This window comes from Aptenodytes forsteri, unplaced genomic scaffold (genome assembly GCF_000699145.1).
Source record: "Aptenodytes forsteri isolate BGI_AS27 unplaced genomic scaffold, ASM69914v1 Scaffold68, whole genome shotgun sequence".
Lineage (NCBI taxonomy): Eukaryota > Metazoa > Chordata > Aves > Sphenisciformes > Spheniscidae > Aptenodytes > Aptenodytes forsteri.
In genome coordinates, this window is record NW_008795382.1 from 1661928 (window position 1) to 1687605 (window position 25678).

General features: G+C 40.9%; 2 protein-coding genes across 3 annotated transcripts in view; one reads left to right on the forward strand and one right to left on the reverse strand.

Moving 5' to 3' along the window:
• The first annotated feature begins 241 nt into the window (after positions 1–241).
• Positions 242–12286, forward strand: RAB14 (RAB14, member RAS oncogene family). Its single transcript, XM_009280610.2, has 8 exons — positions 242–415; positions 5256–5314; positions 6680–6733; positions 8290–8467; positions 9612–9678; positions 10564–10651; positions 10976–11006; positions 11897–12286. Exons 2-8 carry the CDS (start codon positions 5263–5265, stop codon positions 12072–12074), a joined length of 648 nt encoding a protein of 215 aa, XP_009278885.1. The 5' UTR covers positions 242–415; positions 5256–5262; the 3' UTR covers positions 12075–12286.
• Positions 12287–15092: 2806 nt separating this feature from the next.
• CNTRL (centriolin) overlaps positions 15093–25678 on the reverse strand; it is a 36480-nt gene continuing 25894 nt past the window's right edge. For both annotated transcript variants that reach the window (XM_019472425.1, XM_019472426.1), the window contains 14 exons: positions 24995–25154; positions 24144–24259; positions 22852–23069; positions 22293–22450; positions 21958–22031; positions 21091–21279; positions 19926–20151; positions 19404–19609; positions 18963–19103; positions 17540–17821; positions 17369–17431; positions 16573–16776; positions 16114–16221; positions 15093–15474 (listed from right to left, as the gene is read on the reverse strand). In XM_019472425.1, the coding sequence (XP_019327970.1) occupies positions 16123–16221; positions 16573–16776; positions 17369–17431; positions 17540–17821; positions 18963–19103; positions 19404–19609; positions 19926–20151; positions 21091–21279; positions 21958–22031; positions 22293–22450; positions 22852–23069; positions 24144–24259; positions 24995–25154 (2136 nt within the window). In that variant the 3' untranslated portion in view covers positions 15093–15474; positions 16114–16122. The remainder of the gene's footprint in view (positions 15475–16113; positions 16222–16572; positions 16777–17368; positions 17432–17539; positions 17822–18962; positions 19104–19403; positions 19610–19925; positions 20152–21090; positions 21280–21957; positions 22032–22292; positions 22451–22851; positions 23070–24143; positions 24260–24994; positions 25155–25678) is intronic.

Below are 25678 nucleotides of genomic sequence, written 5' to 3' on the forward strand. Positions count from 1 at the left end.
TTCCCCCCCTTATTGATCTCTTCTCAGTGTTCATTGTTGGTTAACATCTAAGTAAATATGCAGGGAAGAGGAGGAAGATTGTGCCCTGGGAAAGAGGGTAACTACCTATTCATTTTGTGTAGACACTTAGAAGCTGCGCTAAATAATAGTTGTTATTATTGGTTGCATACAGTTCCCCTTGTATGCAACTAATATTTTCTTCCAAATGAAAAAACTAACAGCTCTTTAAAAGTTGTTTCAGTTTATAAAAGGTAACACCATCATATCATTCCTTTCATAGAAGGGAACTGGACTTCAACTGTGAGATCCTTTCCCGTTGCATATCCTTGAGGAAAGAACACCTGGATGGCCAGATGAAATACAAAATGTCTCTTGCTTCAGAGTAACTAAACAGTGGTCCTCTGGCTGCAGAGTGGTATGTTTTTAAGGGGAACCTGTAATAATTACACAGTCCTGAGTTTGAAGCTGATAGCTGTTTTCAGAGGTATCATCTCTGTGTGGATCGGTCAGCTGATGGTATTAACCACATGCAGTGTCTAATAAAACCTGTGCATACAGGTTCTAGTCTCTTCTGATAACATACCTGCTTCTTGCTGAGCATAAAGCTATGAATTTCTGTGTGCAACTGATATCCAGTGAAGAGTTAAGATTGACTATGTCCTTGAGTTGAGCTAGAAGGAGCTGCATGGGTCTCACGAAAGCTGGTATGGATATGATATTTACAGTTATGTTATTCTGATAAAGAATGTTATGGCAATGCGCCTAGAACAACCTTATCTCAGTTTGTACAGATGTATGCTGATACTTGAAATAAGGCTTCAGTGAGCTGTCAAAATACCTGTGTGGTGCTTGTTGATTAGAGGAGGAAATGTAGGTGTCACTAGTATCTTGTTAGGTCATCTTTAACTCTTTATAAATTAAAAAAAAGCCTCTAAGAGAAGTTGATATATGGAAAATGGATTGTGGCGACACTGTTCACTGTGAAATTTCTAGTCCTCTAACTGTAATACAGAAAGTAATTGTACAGGCTTTGAAACTAGCAGCAATCTGTGTATAGTGAAGCATGATCCTCTGGCTAGTTGCCATCCTGAAATAATGCTCTAAACTCTGGGGAAGTGTTACCTCTGAAAAGGGAGCTAAAACTTGTTTGAAGTTGGCAGACTTTCCCGGAAGAAAAATGGCAGGTAGAGCAAGCTTCCAGGCTAAACTTTTTTTACTTTCGGTTAACAGTAAATTCATGGTTGGTTAACTTTGATGTCATGTTGTATACTGTCAGCAGTGGCTGAAGGTGAGTTGCGTATACTTACGTGCGGCTTTCTCAGTCCTGCAGTTCTTGTCTCCCTGCTCTCCCAAGAGGAAAACCCCAAACCCCCATATTGGGATTATTAAGATTCACATGTCTGGAACAGAGGGCTGTGAAGTGGAGGTAGAATTCCAGTTTCAACAGATGGCTGATGCTATCAACATATATTAACCCCTTGCATTAACACGTAGCTAATATTTTTTTGTGTTTACTGAATCCTGTTGTGCACTATTCTTGTCTAGACTTCCTTCTTTCATCTGTAGTAAATGCTGATTGTAAGCTTTCTAAGGCTGAATTCTCGCCATGGCTTCCATGTTCAGTTTGTTGCATTTATTTTTCCCCTTTAGCACAGAGTTCTTCTGGAATATCAGTTTTACGCCAAGATCTGAGTACAGTTTGGATTCCTGCTTATCCTTATTGGAATTTGAGTGTTTAAAAATTTGTTATTTGGGTGTTTGTTTGTTTTTAAAGAAGTCATCTGTTCTCCAGAAAAGATTCCTGACCTTTAGTAATAATTTGGAGTATTTCAGAATCTTCTGTAATGTGACCCTTGGAATAAATGCAATACCAAAGTATTACTTTTCTTTTTCCAGTTTAACTCCAGAAATTGTGTTTAAACTCCCTATCTGTCTTTCTGCAAGCTTTCAGTATGTACGTCTATCAGACACAATAACTTCTCCAGCAACTCTCTGGGACCTGAGAGAAGGTCTAGACTCATTGTATGAGTGAATTTATCTGTTGGTATTGCTATTAACAATCTGTTTCTTTAAGCTGTGGAGAGAGCGTGCTAGGCCTGGCTGTACACAGTGGGGTGTGGGATCTCTCACCTCCTTTAGGGACCTAATATTACTGTAAGAATGAGGGTGAAGTTTTAACAATGAGATGGGGCTTGAAGTTAGTCCTCCCTTCCCACCCAGTTCTTAGCGGACTTTGTTGCCAAGCACAGAATTTGGTTTTCTCACTCTCACTTTGAAGTGGGAAATGGTTTTGATGCATAAGTTGCAAAGCAGTGACAGTTTCTTTTATATTGAAATAGCATAGTTAGACTTCTTTACTTAGAGTATAATGAAAATTGACATATCTTAGCAAGCAAAAACTGTCAATAAACAGAGATGCATACTTAGCAGTAAAGACTCTAGTTAAGAGACTTTATTTCAAATTCAGTTTGTGATATAGTCTGCACAGAGTTCCCACTTTGTCCATTCTCTAAAAAAAAAAAAAAAAATTTTCCTCACCTTCCAGTGATGCTGCTTACAAGCTTGGATAGTAAGACATGTTCCCCTGCCTTGTTATGTACAGGAATATTGTAAAGTCATGTGCTCAGAAACATGAAACTTCTTTGAGTATTTTGGAGTGCTTAGCATTCCTTAGCCAACTAGTATTGTATAGGAAGAGAGCGTCACCTAGGTTTCTGCAGGACAGATTCCATAGCCACCCGAGTGGTTCCCTATCCGGGAGTTTACAATGTGGTGGTTTTTTTTTTTTAAACAGTGTAAGTTACTGGATACTACCATCCTCGGAACGCACCATAGGTCTTTCAAACTAGATGCATGTTAGTGCTCTGTGTCTTCACCTTTCTTCCTCTATTGTGGCTGCAGCACCCACCTGTTTTCTGTGGAAAATAGAGTTCATGCTATCCTCCTGAAGTACTTGCACATATAAATTGGCCTCTTCAAGGTTTTTTTTTTTTGTACTTCCACTTACATACCTCGTAATCCTCTGGTTTAACCTTGTCAGCTATCAAACTGAATTGAGCCATGAACATAGTCCTCCTAGCTTTACTTAGAAAGCAAGTATCCTGTAAGAACAAGTGGATTGGATCAGAAGATGCTCAGTTTGAATGTTACTGCTATTGGGACATGCTGGAGAAGAGGAAGAACATAATGTGTGAAGATGTGTTCAGAAAATTTGAAGTATTGGATGTTTCCACAATGGCACATTAATTTTGAACTCTGTACGGAGCAGTTACTTGTCTTTATTTGCTGATGTTGAAAATAATCAGTGCTGATACTATAACTCTGGAATCTTCCACTTGGGAAATAAGGCAGTAAAGTTGCTGGCTTGTTTGGTAAAGGGCAGTGCATTTTTCAGTCATGGATGTGAATTCCTACCCAGTACAGCAATAAGAAGTGGTCCGTCCACTGAGTGGTTATCTGCCAGAGACTGAGCAGGACAAAGGTGGTGTGGGATGGCTGCATGAGATTTCCCTCTACTATGGCAGAAGAGTTTCCTGTAAAATTTTCTTGATTGAAATGACTGTTCTTGGAGCCCATGCAGCACTTGATGTGGAATTCTGTCTTGCCAACACAATGAGAATTACTCTCCAAAATTGTCTTTTGTTTACTATCTTGGATTAAACTTGGTTTAATAGAACAGTGTGTGTGTATATATATAGGACTTAGCGTAGATGCTTTGCATACTGCTTGGGATAGAAGGAGTTCAGAGTTTCCATATCACGAGCCAAGCACAAAGGAAAGGCAAGGTGCAGGTCAGCGACTGGCACACAGTAAACCCTTCTTAACTGCCTGTTGGAGTTGTTCCCCTTCCAAGGTCTAGATAAGAGCGTTTGCTTTAAACCTCAGCTGTGTGAAGCGGTGGCTGTTGGCTGTGTGTTGTGAATGAGATTTGTTGTCAGTCACCTTCTTTCTTATGACTACAGTTCACTGTTGTGGATTAATTGTGGTTGAGGAAACAATACTTTGCTTTTGAAAAAGTTACAGGCTTGTAAGCTTTCCTGCATTTTTATTTCTTTACAGTACTGGTTTCATTTGTCATGTGAATGACACATGACCTGAAGGAAAATCTTTCTAGGCTAAAGCAATGTTCTTCATAAAAAGTATCATGTTTTTCTAATGACTGGCTATCTGCCATGCCGGAGCAGGAAAGGAAATGGTGAATTCCTAGTAGAAATTTTCCACTTGCTTAACTGATCACACTATACCTAGGTTAACTTAAAACCTGGGACAAAAGCAGGCATTTTGCATCCTTTATGTTAACTGGCAGTATCTGGGCTGTATAGACTTGTAATCCTGGTTAACTGATATATTAGTTGGTAAGTCAGCTATTACCCCTTGCAGGTTTACGCAGCTGAAGCCAGTTCTAATTCTTCCTACATCTAGGAAAGCATAGGAAAACTCTGGAATATTGGAAGTACTTACCCCAATCTAATTTTGATGATCACTTAAATCCACTATAGAGCACAGATTAGTGAGTAAATCTCACCAGTGAGGTGTATTTAAGGCAAGGAAAAAAAAGAGAAACTGCTAAACCTTGCTGTAATGCTGCTATGCCGACAAAGCCACAGAGATGTTAACTAACTTCCTGAACATCTGATTTGTGGCTTGTACCGCTTTTCTAACATGGACGTGTAGCAGTCCAGACCCCAGTTATGGCTACTACAGCATTCTTGCGCTGTCTTTTTAAGTAATTCTTAGCTATTTGATGCAAGCTGTACTGTTTCCTTTGTTCCTGTTGCAAGTCTCAGAAGTGTGAGGTAATAGTTCCAAATTGCTGGTTTTGTTAAAAGTCTTCAGATTTTTCTTTTTGGAGTCAGATTTTTATTTTCAGTTTATGTATCAGCTATTTGGCTAGCGAGTGCTGGTCTGCTCAGTGACTCTGTACAAAGCAAGAAGCTACTGGAGCTTTTCAACAGCTTTAAGTCTTTCTGCATAAAACTGAATGAGTATCGATACTATGCAGAGCGTATTTCTACCTAGAGGCCTTACTGACAGGGGTTCAGAGCAAATGATATGGGAGTCTTGCTGAATGTCTCTGGCACCAATTCAGTGACTGTGGGGAAGTACACAGAAACTTGAACTGTGAATGAAAGGATAGTTGGGGGGGGAGAGGAAGGGGAAGGGGTTTTTGTTTGCTTGTATGAACTAAATTGGATGAATTGGGTTGAGTTTGGTGAACAAGCAGCAGTTCTGATGTGTTCTATTTTTTGTTTTAGTGCCACAATGGCAACTGCACCTTACAACTATTCCTACATCTTTAAGTACATCATTATTGGTAAGTATCACTGGGCACGTACCTGTTTATGTCAGTGTGTATATGCATGACAGCCTACCTACAAACCCTGTGGCTGTACTATTGTTGACTTCTGTTGCATGCTACTTGCTATATGATAATGATTCTTTCAGTAGTTACTGGTCCAACTCCAGTCCCTTGCAGATGGCCACACTTGCTCTAAAGCTTTAGCAGTTGACAGTATAAAGGCAAATGCCTTTGTGTGCTGCAGAACTAGAGCTGTGTGATTGGTGGCAGGTGAACTGGGAGTGAGGGCAAGTACCGGTGCCTGTATTGAGTTCACTTTATTGCTGAGTTACTGTTAAAAATAACTTCTTCTTGACATACATACTTCAGTATTCTTGAATATCTTTACTGTTAGGGCCATAATGCTTAGCTCTCTGCATAGCACTAGGAAAAAAGGCATTCTAAAAACACATGCCTGTGGCCCCTTTCTCCCTAAATCAAGTTTATATTTAGAAAAATTGCTAAATCCATTGGAAATGGGGAAAAACTGTAATGGGAATCAACACAACTGGGATGTTGTGTTGATTCAGGTTTACTATAGCACTTTGACTGCCTCTGCATTGTTAGTCTCAAAGGTTTTTTAGAATCTATGTTGAAGACACAAGTACTAATTGGAATCCATTGCTTTAGACAGGCTTATAAACTTCTGTCAGGCTTTATTTTTGTGTTTAAATGTTGCTTTTAGCTGCAGCTTCCTTGGCTGTTTAGAGTCAGGGACTTGCTTGCATTTATTTCTGTCCTGGAAGAACTCGTCTTGCTTTTAATTGTTGAATTCTTAATGATTTTGTGTAGGTGTAAGTGATCTGCAATCTTACTGTCATGGATTGTAAGTCAGGCTGCTGTGACAGCCTCAGCCTGTGGAAAAGTTGGTTCTTAACAGATCTTGCTGTTTCTCGCTATTGGTGTTGTGTAAGTGGATCAGTGGAAGTGAAGCAATTTCTTGGTGTGTTCTGGTTGGTTGTCAGTGTTCTTGATGTCCTTACCAGTAACTGCAAGTAAGACAGGAGCAGGGCAAACACTCAAAAGGTGTATTTTACATTTTGGTTTCTTGCAGGTCTACTTCTCATAACCTTGTGAAATACAGTTGTAAAAACAGTAATACAGATTAACTTCTCTTTTGAGTTTTCTGCTCCACCCTTGCTTGCAACCCTGTACCTGTTACCAAAACTATAGTGCAAATGCTGATAAATTTAAGGACTGTAGCCAGGTATAGAACATTGCCCACTAGACCTCAGAAAGGAATGGCTGCCTCTCTCTGTACCATTTGTTGTGTGGGATGAAGAAAGTCTGCTTGTTGCAACAATGATGTGGTGTCAGCCTTAACTATTCTTTCTGTAACAGGGGACATGGGTGTAGGAAAGTCCTGTTTGCTTCATCAATTTACAGAAAAGAAGTGTGAGTATTTCAATTCACAATATTTATTCTAACTGGTATGCTTCATCCCTCTTTCCTGCCTTTTTGCTTCCATCATGCATGAGCTTGGTGTGGTGTCTGTCTTAATCTGTATGGGTTTGTATTGTACTTGGTCAGATATTTGTTTTGACTCCTGCAGATGTAGAAGCAAAATACTGATGATGTAATGGCAAAACTGCTGCTTCAGTCAGTTCTACCTGTGATGAGTGGGAAGACCATGTCTGTTTTTACAGCTTTTCCGGGGAATTTTACAGCTCTTCCGGGGAATTTTGATATGGAACAAAGTAAAATTTCTTGTCTGAAACTTGTATGTTTTCAGTATTGGTGTAGCTTGAACGCAAGCAGTTGGGGTCTTTAGTGCTTTTAAGCACTTCAAAAAGAAAAAAAAGATTCATTTTTCTTTGACTCTTTGTTTGCAGCCTTCAGTAGCACTGTCATTCTCTGTAGCTGCTGTGACTCGTGACGCTTGGACTGCCCTGCGTGATGGTGTTTAAGGCTTACTGCAGTCTGTCTCAATGGTTTTTTTCATGTATGCTATCATGACTAGTTAAGAATTAGTTTCAATTCTTCTTAATGAAGTGTTGCATTGGAGTTTGCACCAGCTATTAGCTCTTACGACTTTCCATGAAGCTCACACTCAGTGGATAAGTCCGTAGGTATTTATTAGTACAAAGTTAGTCTTTACTGTGTGCTACTTGAGATGTGGCAATAAGTGGGTAGGAGCTACAGTTTAAAATATTAATGTGTTCAAGTAGAAATAGGATTTTTTTAACTGTTGCTTTTAATTAAAATTCAGTATCAGCCAATTGTTTAAATGCTACTTTGCATACAGTCAGATTCTTGACAGGGCTGTGTCTTGTTCTTGCTTTGTCAGCATTAAGCCGAAGCAGTACAACCGAACAAACTAACATACCAAACACCTCACCACAAGACTGTCACTAACTGTAGATAGCTTGAATAGGTACTTCTCCTTTCTGTTTTTTCTTGATTGTTCTTAAAGATGAGCTTATTAAGATGAGTTTACTATAACTAGAAAGATGCCTTTTTGGTTTTGATTTGCTGTGTTGATAGCTACTCATGAAACTGGCTTTTTCCTGTGGACAGTCATGCTATTACCCTGTCTGAAATGACTTGGATGTTGGTTGTTGAAGCTGTTTTACAGACTTCTAACTTTTAGGGAATTACCAAGATACAGTTACCTTTTCCTACTGCATTAAAATAGTTAACCATTTCTGCAAGGATAGACTGAGAATCAGCTGACTTGATACCTTCTGATATATGTGGCCAAACAGCATCAGTATACGTGCATCAGAGAAGGCGAGGAATTTTATAACTGTGTTTAAAGCTAACAGCAGTTCAGGAAATACTTACTTTTATTTCTGGTTAAGTGATACAGTTTGGGTACTGTAGCTGTAAAAATGCTTTCTTAGAGACTGAAAACCTATAAAGGTAACTGAAAACTGGTGATAGTGATATCTTTGTAGCAAGGAGACCTTGTACTAGAAAGATCTGATCTTTGCTCTTATTTTTCATGACAGTTATGGCGGACTGTCCCCACACAATTGGTGTTGAATTTGGCACAAGAATAATTGAAGTTAGTGGCCAAAAAATTAAACTACAGATTTGGGATACAGCAGGACAAGAGAGATTCAGGGCTGTCACACGAAGCTACTACAGAGGAGCAGCAGGAGCTCTCATGGTCTACGACATTACCAGGTAAGGTGCTGTTGACTGGTGCATCTTGTATCGTAGCTCTGTGCTCGACAAGCTATTTGGATACCACAGCCTTGTATGTACTGTCTTGTCTGTCCCCTTGACTTGGATTTAAAGGACTCTGTCTGGATTTGTATCCTGTTGTGTGAAGCTTACCACACTTCTTTGTCTAAATGTTTGAAGTATTTAAAGAGCTGAAAATGAAACATAAGGAATTATGTGAGCTGCTTTTCTTGGAAAACTTCATTGCTGACAGACCTGAGGATCTTGCCATTTCAGGCCTTGACTGCCTGTGTTGAAGTTGTTTAAAGAACTGGCTTTGTCCTTAAAATCTGCTCTTCAGTACGTGGATTTTTCTCTTTGTGGGAGGCAATGGATACTGCTGCTTACCTGGCAGGAATATTCTTAGAGCAGGCACAGGACAGAATATTACCTCTGTTGCAGTGGGCTGTGTAAATGTGCTTAACAGACTCTGTACAGACGAGAGCATTGGAGAGGTCTGACTTCTGGGTGGGCCTCCTCCCGGGCTAATCGTCCAACAAAACGAGACTGCATAGAAGCTCTCCTGTCTTCCTTTTTTAGATGAAAATTAAAGATGCTGCTAAAAGAATAACTAATCAGATGTGCAACGCAAAATACTCCTGCTTTCACACGTCTCCTATCTTCCTCTGGGGCTGTTCTTGATATTCTTTAAGCACCTCTTTTTTTTTTCTCTGCATATATAGCTATATCTCCTGTTTGCTTAAATCTTGAGTAAAACGTAAGTCATCTTCACTGTTTGTTACCGAAGCGCTATTCTACTGTACAGTGTTCCAGGAGAGTATTTGACAGGAAATCCTTTGTGTTCTGTACAAAACAATACAAATGTTCTCCTTGTGGAGAGAGTAAAACTGCCATGTCCTAGAGGTGTGAATTGGCCTGTCTTTCCACCTGTGTTGTATGAGTTGCTCTGTGCGTTTAAAGTTGACTTGTTGAAATCTTGGTCTGAGTCCAAACAAGATGCTGGCTGCTTTGTCTGTCTTGAGGTTGGGGAGAAGAATAGGGATGACAGATATTAGTGTGTTTAATGGGTGCTGACTATGCTGTTGGCACTTAGGTATTTTAAAAAATACTGTAGCTAAAACTGTACTCGCTTGATTCTTTGCAGAAGAAGTACGTATAATCACTTAAGCAGCTGGCTGACAGATGCAAGGAACCTCACCAATCCAAATACTGTAAGTTGGACTTTATTTAGCTTGAAAGCAGGATTGCTTATCTCTAAGCAAGAGGTGGAAGGCTTAGGCCAAAGCATCTGCAGTGGTAGCAGTATTCTCTTAAATAAGCTGCCTGTGTTTTCTCAATTGCTTAGCTCCGAGTTATCCTGATGTCCCCACTTGGCAGTATACCAGCGACTCTCTTCCCTTACTGCAGCTGGAGGAAAAGCGTAGGCTCCTGTGCAGGAAAGCAGTGGCTTCTTCTGAAAGTCTTGTTGTGCTACTCACCTTTCAGGGGCCTATTTTCAGCAGTTGGAGACAAAATTGTGATTGAACAAACCTTAACTTTTGTTACTACTTCTTCTTGCTTTGTGGTAGTAATGAGGTGAATGCCATCTCATCTTCGATTGGAATATAAATCGGATCTTCAGCAAAAGCTGACCAGGTCTTCTGGAGGGATGGGGGAAGAAGGTTCTTCTGTGTCTGTTTGACCACACCACAAAACTGTTGTCCTTTGGTCGTCTTCTGAATGCCCCTGAAATACTTTAGCACCAAGCTCATGGGAAGACTCTCTGCCGTGATGAAAAACTTAAAGATTCTGGCTGGATTAGCAGATGATTAAACAAATACAGGAAGTGGTTCCGAGTAAAACTTTAATAGAGAGCAGGACTACTGCTTTTTAGGACCCCATCGCATGAGAATGGCCTAAAGCATTTGAAAGTGTCAGCTGGAGACGCTGTTCCTGACTTTACACTGCTAGAGCAGTGTTTTCCTGAAGATGCGTGGGTTTTGCAGTTAAACTTTTCTGCGTATTTCCTTTTGTTTTTTCATCTTTTTAATAAAGAGGGTGGTAGCGAAAAAGCTAATAAGCTTTTTCCCAGACTAATTTTCTCTCTTCTGAACTAGGTGATAATCCTCATAGGAAATAAAGCAGATCTGGAAGCACAGAGGGATGTTACATATGAAGAAGCCAAACAGTTTGCTGAAGAAAATGGTGTGTGTTTTCTCTTGAGCGGTTACATTTCCTACAAGATAGCAATGTTAAAGTGACTCCTCAGCATTGATAGCCGCAAGCTTACATTTCCAAAGTAATGTAATTGTATGTATAAACTTCTACTGTGCCTCAATAGTCTGGCTGAACTCTTAACTGTGCTTAGTTCTAGAGATCAGCTTGCGTACTGCTGCCTTCACTTAGTCAAAAAATACCATTTAGTACTAAAACAGTGTCTTGCATGTAATCAGCAGGTCTTGCTGCGACTGACTTCGGGCTGTTTGAAGTATATTATGCATTGACTGTTAAACCTCTGTTTCTGAACAGGTTTATTGTTCCTTGAAGCAAGTGCAAAAACGTAAGTTACTTTTCTCTAGAGTAATGATTCAGATGTGATCTGTTTAAGAGGAATATATTGATTATGACTAAGTACAGCCATAGGGTTCAGGTATAGTAGGGTTCTACAAGTGAAAAAACCATTGGGTTTGAGTTCTCTTAGAGGGTAAGGTATGTACAGCGGTTTCGATCATGTCACCTTTGACTTGAAGGTGACCTGGAAATCAGACCTCTCGCTACATTTCAGGCAAGGACTGTTGAATTCAACAAGTGAACTCTTTTGGTTTTAAGACATCATTTGAGTGTAGAATGTGTACATGTGGGTAAGAGTGGTTCCCAATTAGATGTTCCTTCCCTCGGATGTTTCAAGCTGTAAGCATGTTGTGCAGTGAACAGCCAGTCCCTTCGGTCACTGCCGCACCGTACTGGTGGTAGGCTGTGTCAGCTGGGGCGCCTGTCAGAACACAAGGGATCGGATCTCTAGTGACACCAGTAAATGTGGTTCCAACTGGCACCTGTTTTCATGGAACTTCTTAACAAAAAGGTTTTGATTAATAGTAGCTCCCCTATCTTTAAGCCTCTTTCAAAACTGCTCAGTGCCTTAGCTTATTTTTGCTACTCAGTGTTTTGGCATGTATTTATTTTTTTTATCCCTGACTAAGTCCTAACAGACTTAATGGCCAGGGAGTGAATTGCCCTATCAAGGGCTGTCCCAGGGACAGGTTATCAAACTTTGTGGTATGTCTGCTTTAAGTACTGTAAGCTCCTCTTGCATGTAAGAGGACAGGGTAGCAACTGGCTTATACTTGGCGACTTGTCAAATCCCAGCAAGGGTGTCTAGCCAGCTGCCTCCGTAACCTGCATCGCTTTGCTGCAGCGTAGCCTAAATAACTCCTGCTGCTCTCTTCGTAGCGGAGAGAACGTTGAGGATGCATTCCTGGAGGCTGCCAAGAAAATCTACCAGAATATCCAAGACGGAAGCCTGGATCTGAATGCTGCAGAATCGGGTGTACAGCACAAACCGTCAGCTCCGCAGGGGGGGCGACTAACCAGTGAACCCCAGCCCCAGAGAGAAGGCTGTGGCTGCTAGTGACCTCTGTTTCATGGCTCCATTTCTGACCTTTCACCTCTGTCTGTTGGAAGCGGTGCTTTTGACTGCTTCCCTGTCTTCTGTACATCTTATTGGGTTTAATTAAAACTCTGAGACGAGTTTAACACAGTACTAAACTGCTAAACAACTTTAGATGTAATCAGGTTATCAAAGGCAAGTAGAGTAATAAAACCTCTCCTGCATGGTAAATCTAGAAGTTTTTTTTTTTCCTTGATTGTCCTTGTGATAGTGTCACCGATACATAATTTAAACTGAGCACTGATGCTGGACTCATGATTTTACACGTTTGCAGGGATTGTCCTTGTGATAGTGTCACCGATACATAATTTAAACTGAGCACTGATGCTGGACTCATGATTTTACACGTTTGCAGGGCTTTGTCTTGTACGGTTTAATTTTATGGTTCTTTGGCCTTTCTTCCCCACCTCTACGGTTTAGAGCTGTCCATAGTAAAGGATAAGTTTTTGCTGTGAAATGACTTCCGACGGTAGCGAGGGGCTCTGTACCAATGTGCTTTTGTTGAAAGAATTCCCTGGGGTGCGTATTGGGGGTAGGGGTGGGCTGGCGCGGGAGCGTACAACTTGCACAGGGAAACAATCCATTCGTTCGTGTGCTCATAGCTTTACGTCATTTTTTTGCCACTTTTATCCTTTACATTTGTTAACAGAACGTAAATATGTATAAAATTTGAAGGAACTGAGCTAATGGTTAAATACATCCTGTGTATATGATTTTAATGAAGAAAATGATTACTGGCATTAGAACAGTATATAAGAAAATACCAGTTTGTACAGTATGACCTATATGTGACCACATCGCCCCCTTAGGACAGAAATAGGCTTAACCCCTTGTGTTGACAGTGGCCATTGCGCTGGGGGAACTCTCAGCCCGACGCAGAAACTAACACTAGTGGAATCTGTCTTTCACCTTTGCACTGTGGTATATCTATGCCGTTTTATTAATCCCGTTCCGTGCAATCAGCGGTGTGCTAACCTGCTTTTCTCTTCTGTAAGCGTTTTGCATTATTGGGCTTCATCGCCTGCCTTGCATTGTATACAAAGGCTGGTTCTCTTGCACATCTTACGCTTTTATACCTTTAACTTTTTGAATGGTCAGAGGCTGAACTGGACGGTCAGAACAACGTGTGTGCTCTCTAGGGTTTTTTAACTACTGTTGTATTTTTTTTTTTTTAACAGTCCTGTGTCAGGGTTTCTTTTAAGACTCAGGCTCTTTCACCAAGCCTTTGAGTACATCCTTCATGGGGTGACACAGCCTGTAATGCTTGTGTAGAGGGGAGATGTCGAGCGGTGACCGTGCACAGGTGGATGTTGCTGAACTACACGTGGGGTTTACGGTGGTGTCAGACAGCAACGTGTGGCTCTACATGCAGTGCTGCTGTATTTCACGCGAAGCTTCACTTGGAAAACATTGCATATGGTTTAAAAATGGAAGGGGATGTAAGTGCTTAACCATGATCAGAGGTCTGACCTCAGTCTTACTGCAGCGTTTAAAATACAAAGTAGTCTTAAAATCCCTCTCTAGACACTAAAACTATACAATGTTCAGACTTGTAAGTAAACAGTGGTACCGAGTATTGTACAGTCAATGTTAAATAAAAGCCAAAACTGGAATGTGCAGACAATAGGATTTGGGTAACTTGTGCACTGTCCCTTTGTTTTGTCTGGTTAGTCCTTTTTTTAACTAATATTAAGTAGATGGGTATGTTCAAGATCTACAGCTAATGCATCCTGCTAAAACCGAGGTTGCACCACCAAGGGTTTGCCCAGGGACCACGACCTGCTGCTGATGTGAAGTAAATGCTGACGTGAAGTAACTGTTCTAACGATGACAGCTTGTTGAGGTGCAATACCTGTACTCCCAGAGTAAGTGACAGTAGTAGGTCTTATTGTTTCTGTCACAGAAAGGATTTGTTCGGACTGCTGTACTCCTCATTTGATGTAACAATGCTATTAATCTAAATATTTGTAAATAAAGTACCTGTATCTAGATAAACTACAGTGGCTTGTGTTATTTGCTCTGGCCTTCTCTGCTTATGGTGTGACTTCTGAGGGGGCTTGTTCCTTGGAGCTGTCCAACAGGGGCTGCTGCTGTTCTCACTCCAAAAGTCTGAAGCTATTTCCCATCCAGCACAGCAGCTGCCTTGCAAAAGCTGCCAAGCAGGTGCTCCTGCTTGCCTGCAGTCAGGCCTCTGGTTCTTGAGAAAAGCATCTCATTAAACTGGCAGAGGAGGAATGTGAGTGACTATGCAAGAATCCGTTGTAGTGATGGTATGTGTGCTTTAATTGCTTGTGGTAACCTTTATGATGGACCTTAAATAAGTGGTAAAAACTTCACAGGCTTTTCACAAGAGGAGTCTGCCAGTCACTGCTAGAGCCCAAAACTCTTCAGGATGTAACAGGCCAGTGCTGAGTCCAGAACAAATGGCCAGAGCTGGGTAGTGGTGTTCAGTCCCTGTGCAATGTGACATAGTTGCTGGGTGACACTTACTGTATAGAAAAGGTTTATATTAATGATGTGGATGAGAAAGGGCAAGATTGAGAATGATTTCAAAGCCTGTCTAGGTGGGAAGGGCTGGGAAAGAGTCACTGTGCAAGTTTCCTGCTGGAGGGTGAAGAGATGTTCTTTAGGACATGCTGTTAGGTGCACTAATGTGTCCTGTGTTCTGTGGTGCCTTGCTCCTGCAGCCCAAAGGCTTTACAAAGTGTTTTTCCCGCTGCTAATTAAGAGCAAGTTGTGTGGAACTTTGTTACGGAACCATCAACCATAGCCCCGTGCTATGATACGGTGAAGGAAGGGGCACTGAAGGCTTCCCACCAGGAGCCAGTGACAGTTACAACTACGTAACTACTGATACTGGGCAAGTTTCACTTTCTGCAAAGAATGTGCTACTGCTGTCCTAACCCAGGATTGCATAAATCCTGGAGAGTAACTCTCAAAAACCCAACCAACCAACCATGGATTAAAACAAACTTCAGTGACTGAAGTTTATTTTAAGGAAGTACTCAAAAATAATTATATTTAAAACATCCATGCATTTGACAACAGGTAAATGGACAACTCTGTCCTTGTTACAGGCTTTCTTTAAAGTGGAAACCAACAAACAACAAATAGAAGTAGCTGTTTTGGACACATTTAAATCCACATTTAAAATAGTTTTTAAAACAACTTATATACATAAAGCTCAGTTATTTAATCGTACAAAAACTTCACAGTACAGCGCAGGCCCTGCAGCCAGCTGTTTGCTGTTGGTGGCAAATGCCTTTTTAGAAAAGGCTTGCAAAATAGTGAGGTAGAAGTCTTCGAAGGTGGTAAGTGATGGCACGCGTCTGAGGAGCAGTGCATGCAGATCAGGCGTCGCCTAGAAGAGAGCTGACGTCAGTGGTTCTGCCCTGTGATGAGGGAAGTTCGTGTGGTCTGACCTGTTCCGGCTGTTGCACAGCACAGGCACCATTTACAGCTGTCCTGAGAGACTGCTTCACTCCTGCTGGCTGGCAGCTTCCTAGAAGCAGCTGTAGGTGTGCTTGAAGCTTTTCTTCTAAATGTATGGCAGCTCTTGAAGTAATATATTTTTAACTTAAATCATTACAAAAGAACACTTAAGTACCAGGCCAGCGTTGTAAGTAGCTGTAACTGAAATTTAGATGCTAGGCCATACATTTACCAAAACCAGAAAAGCATTACTGAAAGATCGAGGATGGCAGTAGCTTAACATTTAAGTTGGTCAACGCAGCAGTAATTTCTCCGTGTCATATGAGAGTTGACAAGCAGCTCTCGCCCACAATTTGTTTGAAAATAGATATCTAAGAGCCAAAATGGCATCAAGTGCCAGGATGCCAACCACAGGAATGCTTTCACTGGGAAGGGACAGCACGGCCCGAGAACAGTCCTGCACCCACACCTGCCCTTGGGCTACCACCACCTACAGCCCACAAGCCCCAGCCTTCGAGACACTCGTGACTCGGTACGAAGTTCGAACTGGACTGAAGTCATGTCTCACCTCTGGGCTTTACTGAGAAATTCCTCGCGAGCAGGAACGCAACGTCTGAGACACCGCTGAAACACCTGCCGGCCTGCCGGGGAAGTGCGCAACTCTTGTCAGAGTAGTCTAGAAAAAGCAGTAAAAGTAAGGCTGAGTAATAAATTAATGTCTTCAATTAGCAGAGTCATATTAATCTTTAAGGAACAAAAAAAGAATCTGGATTTTAAGGAATAAAAGGTAAGACAAAGTAAAAAGAAAAAGAAAAACCACAAACCAAACAACTTTGAGGAAAACTCACCCTTTTCAAACAAGTTAGCTACTGCCAGAGTAACCAAGCGTACAGTACGCTCACCCCACCTTCGGAAAACCCCTGCAGTGCCTCTAAGATGGCGAGCGTATGGCTGCAGTAGGCTACTAGTGAGCTAAAAATTATTAAAAACACCAAACCCAGAATTCCTGTACATGGTAGAGCATTACCTGTGTTTTTGTTGCATGCAGAGCATCGTGAAGAGACACTAGACTTGCGCTTTGGGCTAGAAACTCTGCATCTGAAGAAGTGCTGCTGACCAGGTCATCCAGTGCATCAACCTGTCGCTTCAAGCTGTGAAGGGTGCCTTCTGTTTGCTGTTTTCCTCTGATTAATACTTCTACTTGCTTGGATATGCACTGCCGGAGCTGAGCCTAAATACATCATTAGTTCTATTTATATCCAGCTAGTGTAATTTTCAAGACTGTATTTAAAAAGAAAAAAGCCAGATGACCTTAAAGTCAAGCCGTAAGGGATGTAACGTTAGTGTCTCAAACCACAAGCAGATGGCAATGGGTTTGCAAATTATTTTTAAAGAGTTCACCTCCTCCCAAGTCAGAAATAAGCTCTATTTTTATGGCCTCTATCATGAACTGCTTGAAGAGAGCACAACAGATACGTTCTAACTAAACTTGACCATCACCTGTACTGAAAGTGACCACGGGTGCTGCTGAACTGTAATTTGTCATGTTGCTCACGCACCACAGTATGATGTAAACCAGGGAATCTTGTTGGAATACTCAAAAATCCAATTAACTGTTAATTAAAATTATTCATCTTGATATAGCACGCGGTTGCTAGGCTTTCTTTTACCGTTCCCACCCAAAGATACGCTGTAGCTAGTCGTTCTGCACAGAGTGGACATGCCAGAGCTGGAGAAGGATCCCCCACGCTCCCGGGTTGTTTAGATCATTTTTAGAAGGGACCCAACGGACATATTAGTGTGACTGGGAGGAGATGTGCCACCTTCAGCCGATCTTCACGATGCTGCAGTTTTTCTCGGAGAGCCTCTCCACGCCATTGTTCATCCTTTCAGAAACAAAAGCACATTCAGCAATGGAGCATTACAATTAAGTTACCAATACTGACACGCTCAGCTGTAGCGTGAGCAGCAGCTACGTTTTGAAAGCATTTTACCATTAAGAAGACTTTAGAAAAATTCAACTTTTCTTCCAGTGAGAGGAGTCTTTTGTCAGCAGCGGCAAACGGACCAGCCTCCTCCTCCTCTAATCGATCAGATTCACACTGCAGACTTCCCTTTACTTCAGAAGATGCTTCCGAATCTTCCAGCGGTTCCAGAGAAGATGGGCTTGAAGATGTAAACCCCATCCTAATTTCATCTTCAACCTCCAGTTGAAGCAACACTGCTGCCTTCTGCATTTCCCTTTGTCTCCTTCCCAGGTCGTCTTGAGTTTTAACCTACATCATAGAACAGTCTCATCATTTTGCTGTCACGTTACAAACGCATCAATCCAGAGGGATTTTCCTGCATAACTGAACAAGGCTTCGTTCTGAAATGTTTACGTTTTGACTATTGCAATTGGAAATCACAAAGCCTCTGAACAGATGCAGCCCTAATTCTGACATTAACTTTGCCTGTGGAGCCCCTCGGATGGTAATAGAGGCAGCTAAAGTTACCAAGACACAACTTGTTAACTTAAACCTGTTCATACTCTGGTCTCGCATAGTCTCCTTGAATGCTTTCTAGTCACTAACAATGTTCTTCTCTGAAGGACCCTATTTTTAAAGGGCTTAGAAACAATTTATAAAGGATTTACTAAAGGACTAGGACAACATGGAATCGCCTTTTAATTTAAAGTGAGTATCAAAAGAAGAAAATGCTGGCCCAGGTGAGCACTAACAAGTTGTGAGTAGCTTTGAACTTTGATAGCATTTAGTGATTTGCATAAATTATGACTAGTTATGCCAGGTTCCTATTACCAAACCTTAATGTAAACAGGAGCCGGAGTCCTAATTCTTGACTGAAGCATTGCCTAAGCTGAGCCGACAGCAAATGTTACGGTGCATTTGCTATGAATCTTGGGAGCACCCAAATCCAATTACTCTTAACAAATAGCTAGGGCCAGCCCCCTCCACCCTCAGCCCACCTCCAGAGAACACGGTCTCTTTTTCAGGCATCATTTTACTGGGCGAGAGGGGTTGATCCATTTGAACGGGTCTGAAGAGTGCCTGTAATTCACCACGTGATGGGAGGGCAGCCATGCAGTTGTGCCGCTCCGCCACAGCCTTCAAGATCTGAAGAATGAAATACCGCTTTCGAGCTTTGGCAGCCCTACGCTGAGAACTCCGCACGTGACTGCCTGGCTGGAGTTGGTTTGTTCATTTTTAAACGGGGATTACTGAGCTGCCTGATCCTACCGATTGTTAACAAAGCTTAACTTCTCCCAGATTTGGGAAAAATCGCACGGCAATTTTAAGTAGGTCTATTTCTAACTGTGATACAGCAGCCAGGAGGAGATTCAAAACTAATACAATATAAACTTGTCTGGAAGACACAGCTTTCCCTCAAACCCGCCTGTGTTTGGCCACGCAGTTATACCTGGGTTTGGAGATCCAAATAGTCCTGTTGGATCTGGCCAGGGTCCTTGATAAGGCACTTGGTTCGTTCATGGTTATTGTGTGCTACTTCTTCAGCAGTCGCTGTATCACTCTGCGAACAGTTATTTTCAGGCTTTTGTTCCTAGGAAAATGCAGAAAGATTGCCTTTTACTGTGAGCATCCACTGCAGAAAAATGAATCGAGAACCCACATAACACGATTTCTTCAAGTTAAAAGGCAGAAACAGCATTAAATGGGAGTAACCAGAGAGGTGTTCTGCAGCACAGCCTAGAAATACCAGAGTTTGGTTGCCTCAAGTTCTGTCTAGCCACGAAGTTAATGCATTACTTCGTTCCTCCCACGATAAAAATGGATGTTCTATCATTTTGCTGTTTAAAAATAACCCAAATCCCCAAACATTCTCCCCTCAGCCAGGACTTACGTGCAGTTTTCTTTCAAGCTGCATCCTTTGCATTTTCATTGCTTCTTTCAGACTCAAGATTTGTTTCGCTGCTTTTTTCCTCTCTGATGCTATCTGATCTTGGAGATGGTTTAGCTCAGACTTGGAGACTTCCAGTTCTTTTTGAAGAGACTGTATTTCTCTATTTTTTTTGTGTAATTGTAATTCTTTTTCTGAGAGCTGATGTTCTGTAATTGACATTTTTTTAAAAACAATCCAGATTAGCAGAAATGTAAGTATCTTGGCATATTTCATACACATTAGGTATTTTTCAAACACATTAACGTGCTGAGCAATGGTTTGTAAAAACACAGACACGAGGTGAGAGGGGATGGAACACCAGTTGGCTTTACAACTTCAGTTCTCTGAACAAGTCAATTTAAGGATCGAGAGTCAATCCAGGTGCTGCATTAGAAACCAAGCAAGATCAACAGAAATATTTGTTGGTTTCATTAGACTTAGAACCCATAAATGGTAACAGTTTATTTGCGCCATGAATCTTACTGCTTTTTCTGACAGTTTCTTCAAGTGCTGCACACCAGGACTCCTCCTTGTCCAGCTTCCTGATGTTTTCTTCTGCCAGCCTTACTTTCGCTATTGCCTGCTCCAGTTTCTTTTGTTGATCTGTTAGTTCCTTTTCCAATAGTATTTTCTGATCTTTCACTTTAGCGGTACATTCTTCCAGTTTTCTCCCTTCACGCTCTGAATTTTGCTTGAGGCAATGAAGAATCTGCCAGAAAAACACCACTTCAAGCTTTAACTAGCACCAACTCGATGAGAGCAAATACCATCACCAAAAGACATTATAGAAGTTAAAGCAACGTAAATTGGAAAGAACTGTAGTCTAATACTCCCTACTGACAAAGTTTATAAATTTTTCTTGCCTCCCTCATTTTCAGTACAGCTCCCTCAGTTTTTCTTTTGGTTAACACTTTGTTGAAACTGCTCAGCCAACCTAAGTTAATTTTACTACAGGAATATATGATTAAGCCCTAATTTTCATGAACAGCTGATGGGCTTTGCACAGAAATGCCGCAGAAGAGAAGAACAAAAGCTAGCTGCCGATAGCGATCCACTCAAAATCAAACGAAAACTTGAGGATAAAAAAGCCCTGGAATTTTTTTCTGCTTAGTTTTGGAATTATGGAATGTGGCTGGAGTTAAGTTTTGATTAGTTTCACTTGAAATCTATTGTATCATTTCAGGTACTCTACATAGCTTGCTCATCTCCCAGGAGAAGAAGCTCCCTGGACTACACCCAGCTGCTGTATCTTGGCAGCTGACAAAACAGAATTAGAGAGAATGATCTGTACTAGTCCATCTCCTCATCGGTGTCAGCTACACCAGCAGCCAAGACGAAGGCACTGCGCCGTGCCTTCCACTACACCAGCCCTTCCTGCACTCAGTGCTGATTTTACAGCAGTTCTGTTACCAGTTCAGTACGAGATGACCCTGCCAAGAAGGAAGACACAGTCCCTTGTTGTGACACAGTAGTTTTTACTAAAACATAACTGAGTGTTGAAGCTTTTCATTTACTGCTATTCCTCTAAAAATGAGGCTTCATGTTTCTTAAAGCACTGGTATATTATTTGTAAACTTGCACCCAAAACTTTTGCCTGCATTATTTTTAGAGGTCAGGCAAAAGCGAGGCAAGTCAGCAGGCTCATTACCGCTTCTTGTTTGGCTAGTTCTGTTTCTTTCTCTTCAATCTCTTTCTGGAGCTGCTGCAATTGGTTCTCCCTCTTTTTCTCTCTCTCTTGGCAATCCTTACGTTTCCTTAAATGCTCTAGGATATCTTCTTTCAGGGTTGCCTGCTCTCTAAGCAACTCCTCCTGATGCCTTGTATTATTTTTCAAATCCTGGAATAAAAAACATAAAATCAAGTGACATAACTAGCTGGTAAGAGTAACGGCTCTCTGGCTGAAAGGCTTGCATTTGAAAGAACATAACTGATCACCCCTAATCACACTGAAGATTACCTCCATTTAAACCAGCCACTGAGTGAATTAACACAATAGGAACCACCAGATAAAAAGCTGGAAGATGCTGGTTTGGGTTTTTGTTTTGTTTTGGTTTTTTTAAAAAGTATCTTCTTCCTAAACAACAATAAACCAGGGTGATTTTGCCTCTGTATATGGATTGTTTTCTAGAAAGAAGGTAAATTCAAAACAAAACAAATCCACAAAAAAACCCAAAACACCCACCAAACCAAACAACCCAAAAATAAAACCAAAAAAAGCCACACACTCCAACGTGGTAATAACCTGACTAGGAGAGTCATCACAGTTGCCACTTAAACAGAAAACCCAAAGCAGGTTGGTTAGGTACCTACTGTAGCCCAAACCACTCCAAACTCAGCAAGAACAAGGAAATAAACTAGCCATTATTTATTAGCTCTGCAAGTGTCTGATTTTGAGCTAGTGTGCCTAGACGAAAAACAGGTGATGGACTGCCAGTTGTGGTGAGTGACCCCCCTCATTTCTGCGCAACAATCTACTCGCTACATGAAACTAAGTACGTATTTCAGCAAAACTAACCTGTTCTACCAGTTGAAGCTGTTGCCTGGAATCATTTAATTCTCCTTTCAGCGTTTCTAGTTCTTCCTTTTTTTCTAGAAAAATATTTGGCGACAGAGATTTTCCATCAGCAATTTGAAATATCTATACAAATAAATCACCTCTTCTCATAAATGAAGAATAAACAATAGAAAAAGTTTCCAAAATTTCCATCTTTTCGACATGTTAAATACTTTCTGCCTGTAGATATTTGAGCATGTTGGATATTTAATATCATACAGTACAGTTACAGTGTATCTTTTAACACAATTTCTCTTAAAATATATTACAGCTTAAAACCAAAAATTGATCTTTACCTTGAAGATCCTTCTGTACAACAATAATGTCTCCATTCAGTGATTTTTTTTGTTTGTTCAGTAGATCTACCTCCTGCTGCAGGTTTTTAAATTCCAATTCCATTTTTTCTATGTTGGACAATGCAGTTCTGCTGCTATCTTCAGTAGCAGTTAAGTCTCTGTAAAATGTGAATACATATTCTCGGTTTGTTGGAAGTACTTGGTGAGGACTCTAAAAAACAGCTGCATTTCAGTAAAATCTTTCTCAGCTCAAGGGGATGCCACCTAGTAGTCATCAGAGTTCCAAGACTTAACGTTTTGCTTTTCATAACGTTTCTCATTGCATTGCCATGATATAACAAATGCTGTTGCATACATCAGCTTCATGGCTAAATATTTTCTGTAAGTCTGCTGTAGACATGCTTAAAATAAAACCTCCGCAGGATATAAGAAACGGCATATTCTGTGTAATTGGGCACCTCAAAGTTATCATAATTAAAAATATAGCTGTAAACAGACATTTCAAGGTCCTTCCCATCACTTCTGATCTTTGCAGAAAAAAAAAAGTATCCCCCCCCACCTTCTGGTTTGTGACAACTTCTTTTCCAAACTCTGACAGTCGTCTTCAAGCTTTTCCTTTTCTTTATTCAGAGACTCAATATTATTTTGCAGAGTGCGCATTTGAGAAACCAGATGTTCATTTTCCTGACGGTCTTTCTCAAGCAGTTGTTCCTGCCAATCTACTTCCCCTTGCTGACACTGAAATAATCTCTGAATATTCTCCAATTTTAACTTCTCCTACAAAAGAAGGCATTGCGAACAACACATTTAGACAGTCAAAGAGTAGAACAAGTTATTAACGTCTTTAGCTGCAGCAGTTTAAAAAGGTTTCATTCACAGAGATCATATGCAGGCTAGAGCACCCTCTATAACTGCTGCATGATAACAGGGCTAACTGCTTGAAGTGCCAGCTTAATTTGAGTGTATTTATGATGGAGGTTGAGGACTGGAAGATAGGGGTGCAATTCTTTGTTCCACCATAGTTTAACCACCATTTTTCCCCCATCCGTAAGAGTAGCACATCCCTGCATTGCAGGGATTTTGAGAGAATCACCACTTGAAGGGCTGTGAGATGCTCAGGTAATGCAGTAAGGTGACCGCTTTAAGCGTGGTAATAGAAAGGTACCAAGCATATCGACTAGTCCCTTCTTTTCCCCGTCCGCAGAAGGAGTACAGAGAGAAGAGATGAAGTCTTTTAAAAGTAAGCAGCAGGTAATACCTGCTTACATATGCTTATAAATGCTCTCTTAGCAAACACGTTAGATTTTCTGGGATTACACAACTGAGTAAAGGAGGGCTGTCCCGGACTCTGACCTAGCAATCCCGTAGCTACTATGAGACTGCCAAAGGGATGCCGCTGATCTCTCTGCCCGCTGATAGCAAAGTTGAATGTCTGTCTGCGTTCGTCAAAAAGAGAAGAGACGAGCTGAGCTAAAATACCTTTTTAATGGTAGAGAAGATCATCCAGCTGTTAGTGAACAGTCTTCCACACTTGCTCTTTGCAAGTGAGGACACAGATAGAATCCAGATAAAAAGACTCTGGAAGCTAATGCTAAGAAAACAGTTTCATCATTCTACAGCCACAGAAGAGCCTGCTGTCTTTTTGCCCTCTCTCCCTCATATGCACCAAAAAAATCCCATTATTTTAAAGGGCCTAAGCAGACTTCAGACTTCTCTGTGACAAGCTGAAATCAGACTAGAAACCGATCGATTTAAAAGTGTAGGGACTCTGTTACCCAGATCTTAACAGAACCACAGAATATGCAGATCTCTCCTTCCAGTTACTCTATTAGCTATAGAAGAAATACTTACTTCTAGAATTGCAACCTGAGTCTTTTCTAGCTCATTGACCTTTTGGTCATGTTGCAGTTTCAAACCTTGAAGTTCATTATTTTCAAGCTCCAGCATTTCCAGAACATGTTTCAGTTCTAGTAAGATGAAAGAAATCGAAGGTTATTACAAGCACATTAAATGCATTCTATTTGCAAAAAAAGGCACCAAGGAAAAATTAAGAGCTACTATACTGATATCATCCCTGTAAAAACTCCTCACGTTTTCAATTGCTGTGTCAGACACACCAGGTATTATATCTGATGCTGTTCTACCAGCAAGTGGCAGGTCCCTAGGCCTCCTGCTCTTCCTACTCCCTCACGCGTTATTCTGGGACAGAGTATCTGACTGATAAACAATAAAATAAAGTATTTCAGAAAAAGTACAAAAGTTGCAAACTGCCGCTGCTTATATTTTCCACAATCTGACAGGATGTAACCGCTTGGAAGGAGATTCCTCCATTTGTCCGCACATCCCGATGTTTGATTCTTCTTCTGTGAATGTGGCACAATTAGCTAATGTCTCCTAACCACACAGTGCTCGAGTGTGAACTTAACTGATCAGTCCCGACAGCAGATTTGTTTACATTTCTCTCTGGCATGAAAAACTCCTATTCCAAATACAAAGCAGCACGAAGCACTGCCTCAGCTTAAGCAAAGGGTATCTGTCAGCTCTGTATAAGCGACGAGAATTACAGGGAACTCTCTCTGCAGTCGTTCACAATGTTTAAAAAGGAGTGAGGAACAGAAGACTGCAGCGATGTACAACTACGAGCTCAGAGTGTATTTCTTTCCAATCTGCACAAAATACTATTAGTAAAGCCAGGGACATACCTATCTTATGCCTGGTAATTTGCCCAAGTATTCCTTGAAGAATTTCTTCCTCTTTTCCAATATCCTTCTTTATGAAAGAAAGCTGTGCTCTTTTCTCATTAATCTGGACATCCAGTTCTTTCCTCTCAACATTAAGCTCTTCCAGAAGTAGTTTTATTTCCTGTGAAAATATATCAGTGTTACAATGAATGCCATTACTTGCCATTTTAAATAAAGTTTTTCTTTAAATATAAGTTCTAAATATTTATAAAATTAAAAGAGTCTGTCAACAATATTCTGGTCAATTTAATTCCAGAGTTTATAGTTACAGTTAATGGTGTAAACAAACAAAAAATATGTAATATTTAGGTTAAAGTCTTGCTTGTTGACAATTTAAAGTAGTAATCTTGCAAAGATTTTGATCTACAAGTCTGACCGTAATGCCATCATTCGAGTGAACAATAGGTAGGCCTTAAAACAGAAAGTCAGACAAAAAGCCCCCACAAAAAAATAATTAATCTTGATACTTTGTTTTTATTTCAGAAAGAAAGGAAGTACAGAATCCTTTCTAAGTAAATGGGGATGGAGACAGACAGCTGACTTATGCCAGCTTTGTTGCATTTTACACACACTGATCAGACTGATTTGCTTTAGAAGCTGCTTGTCTCAGCAACAGTAAGGCATTCAGAGACTTCCATTTAACAT

What these genes read in the sequence shown, in the direction of transcription:
- RAB14 (XM_009280610.2), top strand. Translation starts at nt 5,263, where the DNA reads ATGGCAACTGCACCTTACAACTATTCCTACATCTTTAAGTACATCATT. An exon ending in ATGGTCTACGACATTACCAG is followed by an intron (nt 8,468 to 9,611) that starts GTAAGGTGCTGT and finishes GATTCTTTGCAG; the next exon opens with AAGAAGTACGTATAATCACT. An exon ending in ACCTCACCAATCCAAATACT is followed by an intron (nt 9,679 to 10,563) that starts GTAAGTTGGACT and finishes CTTCTGAACTAG; the next exon opens with GTGATAATCCTCATAGGAAA.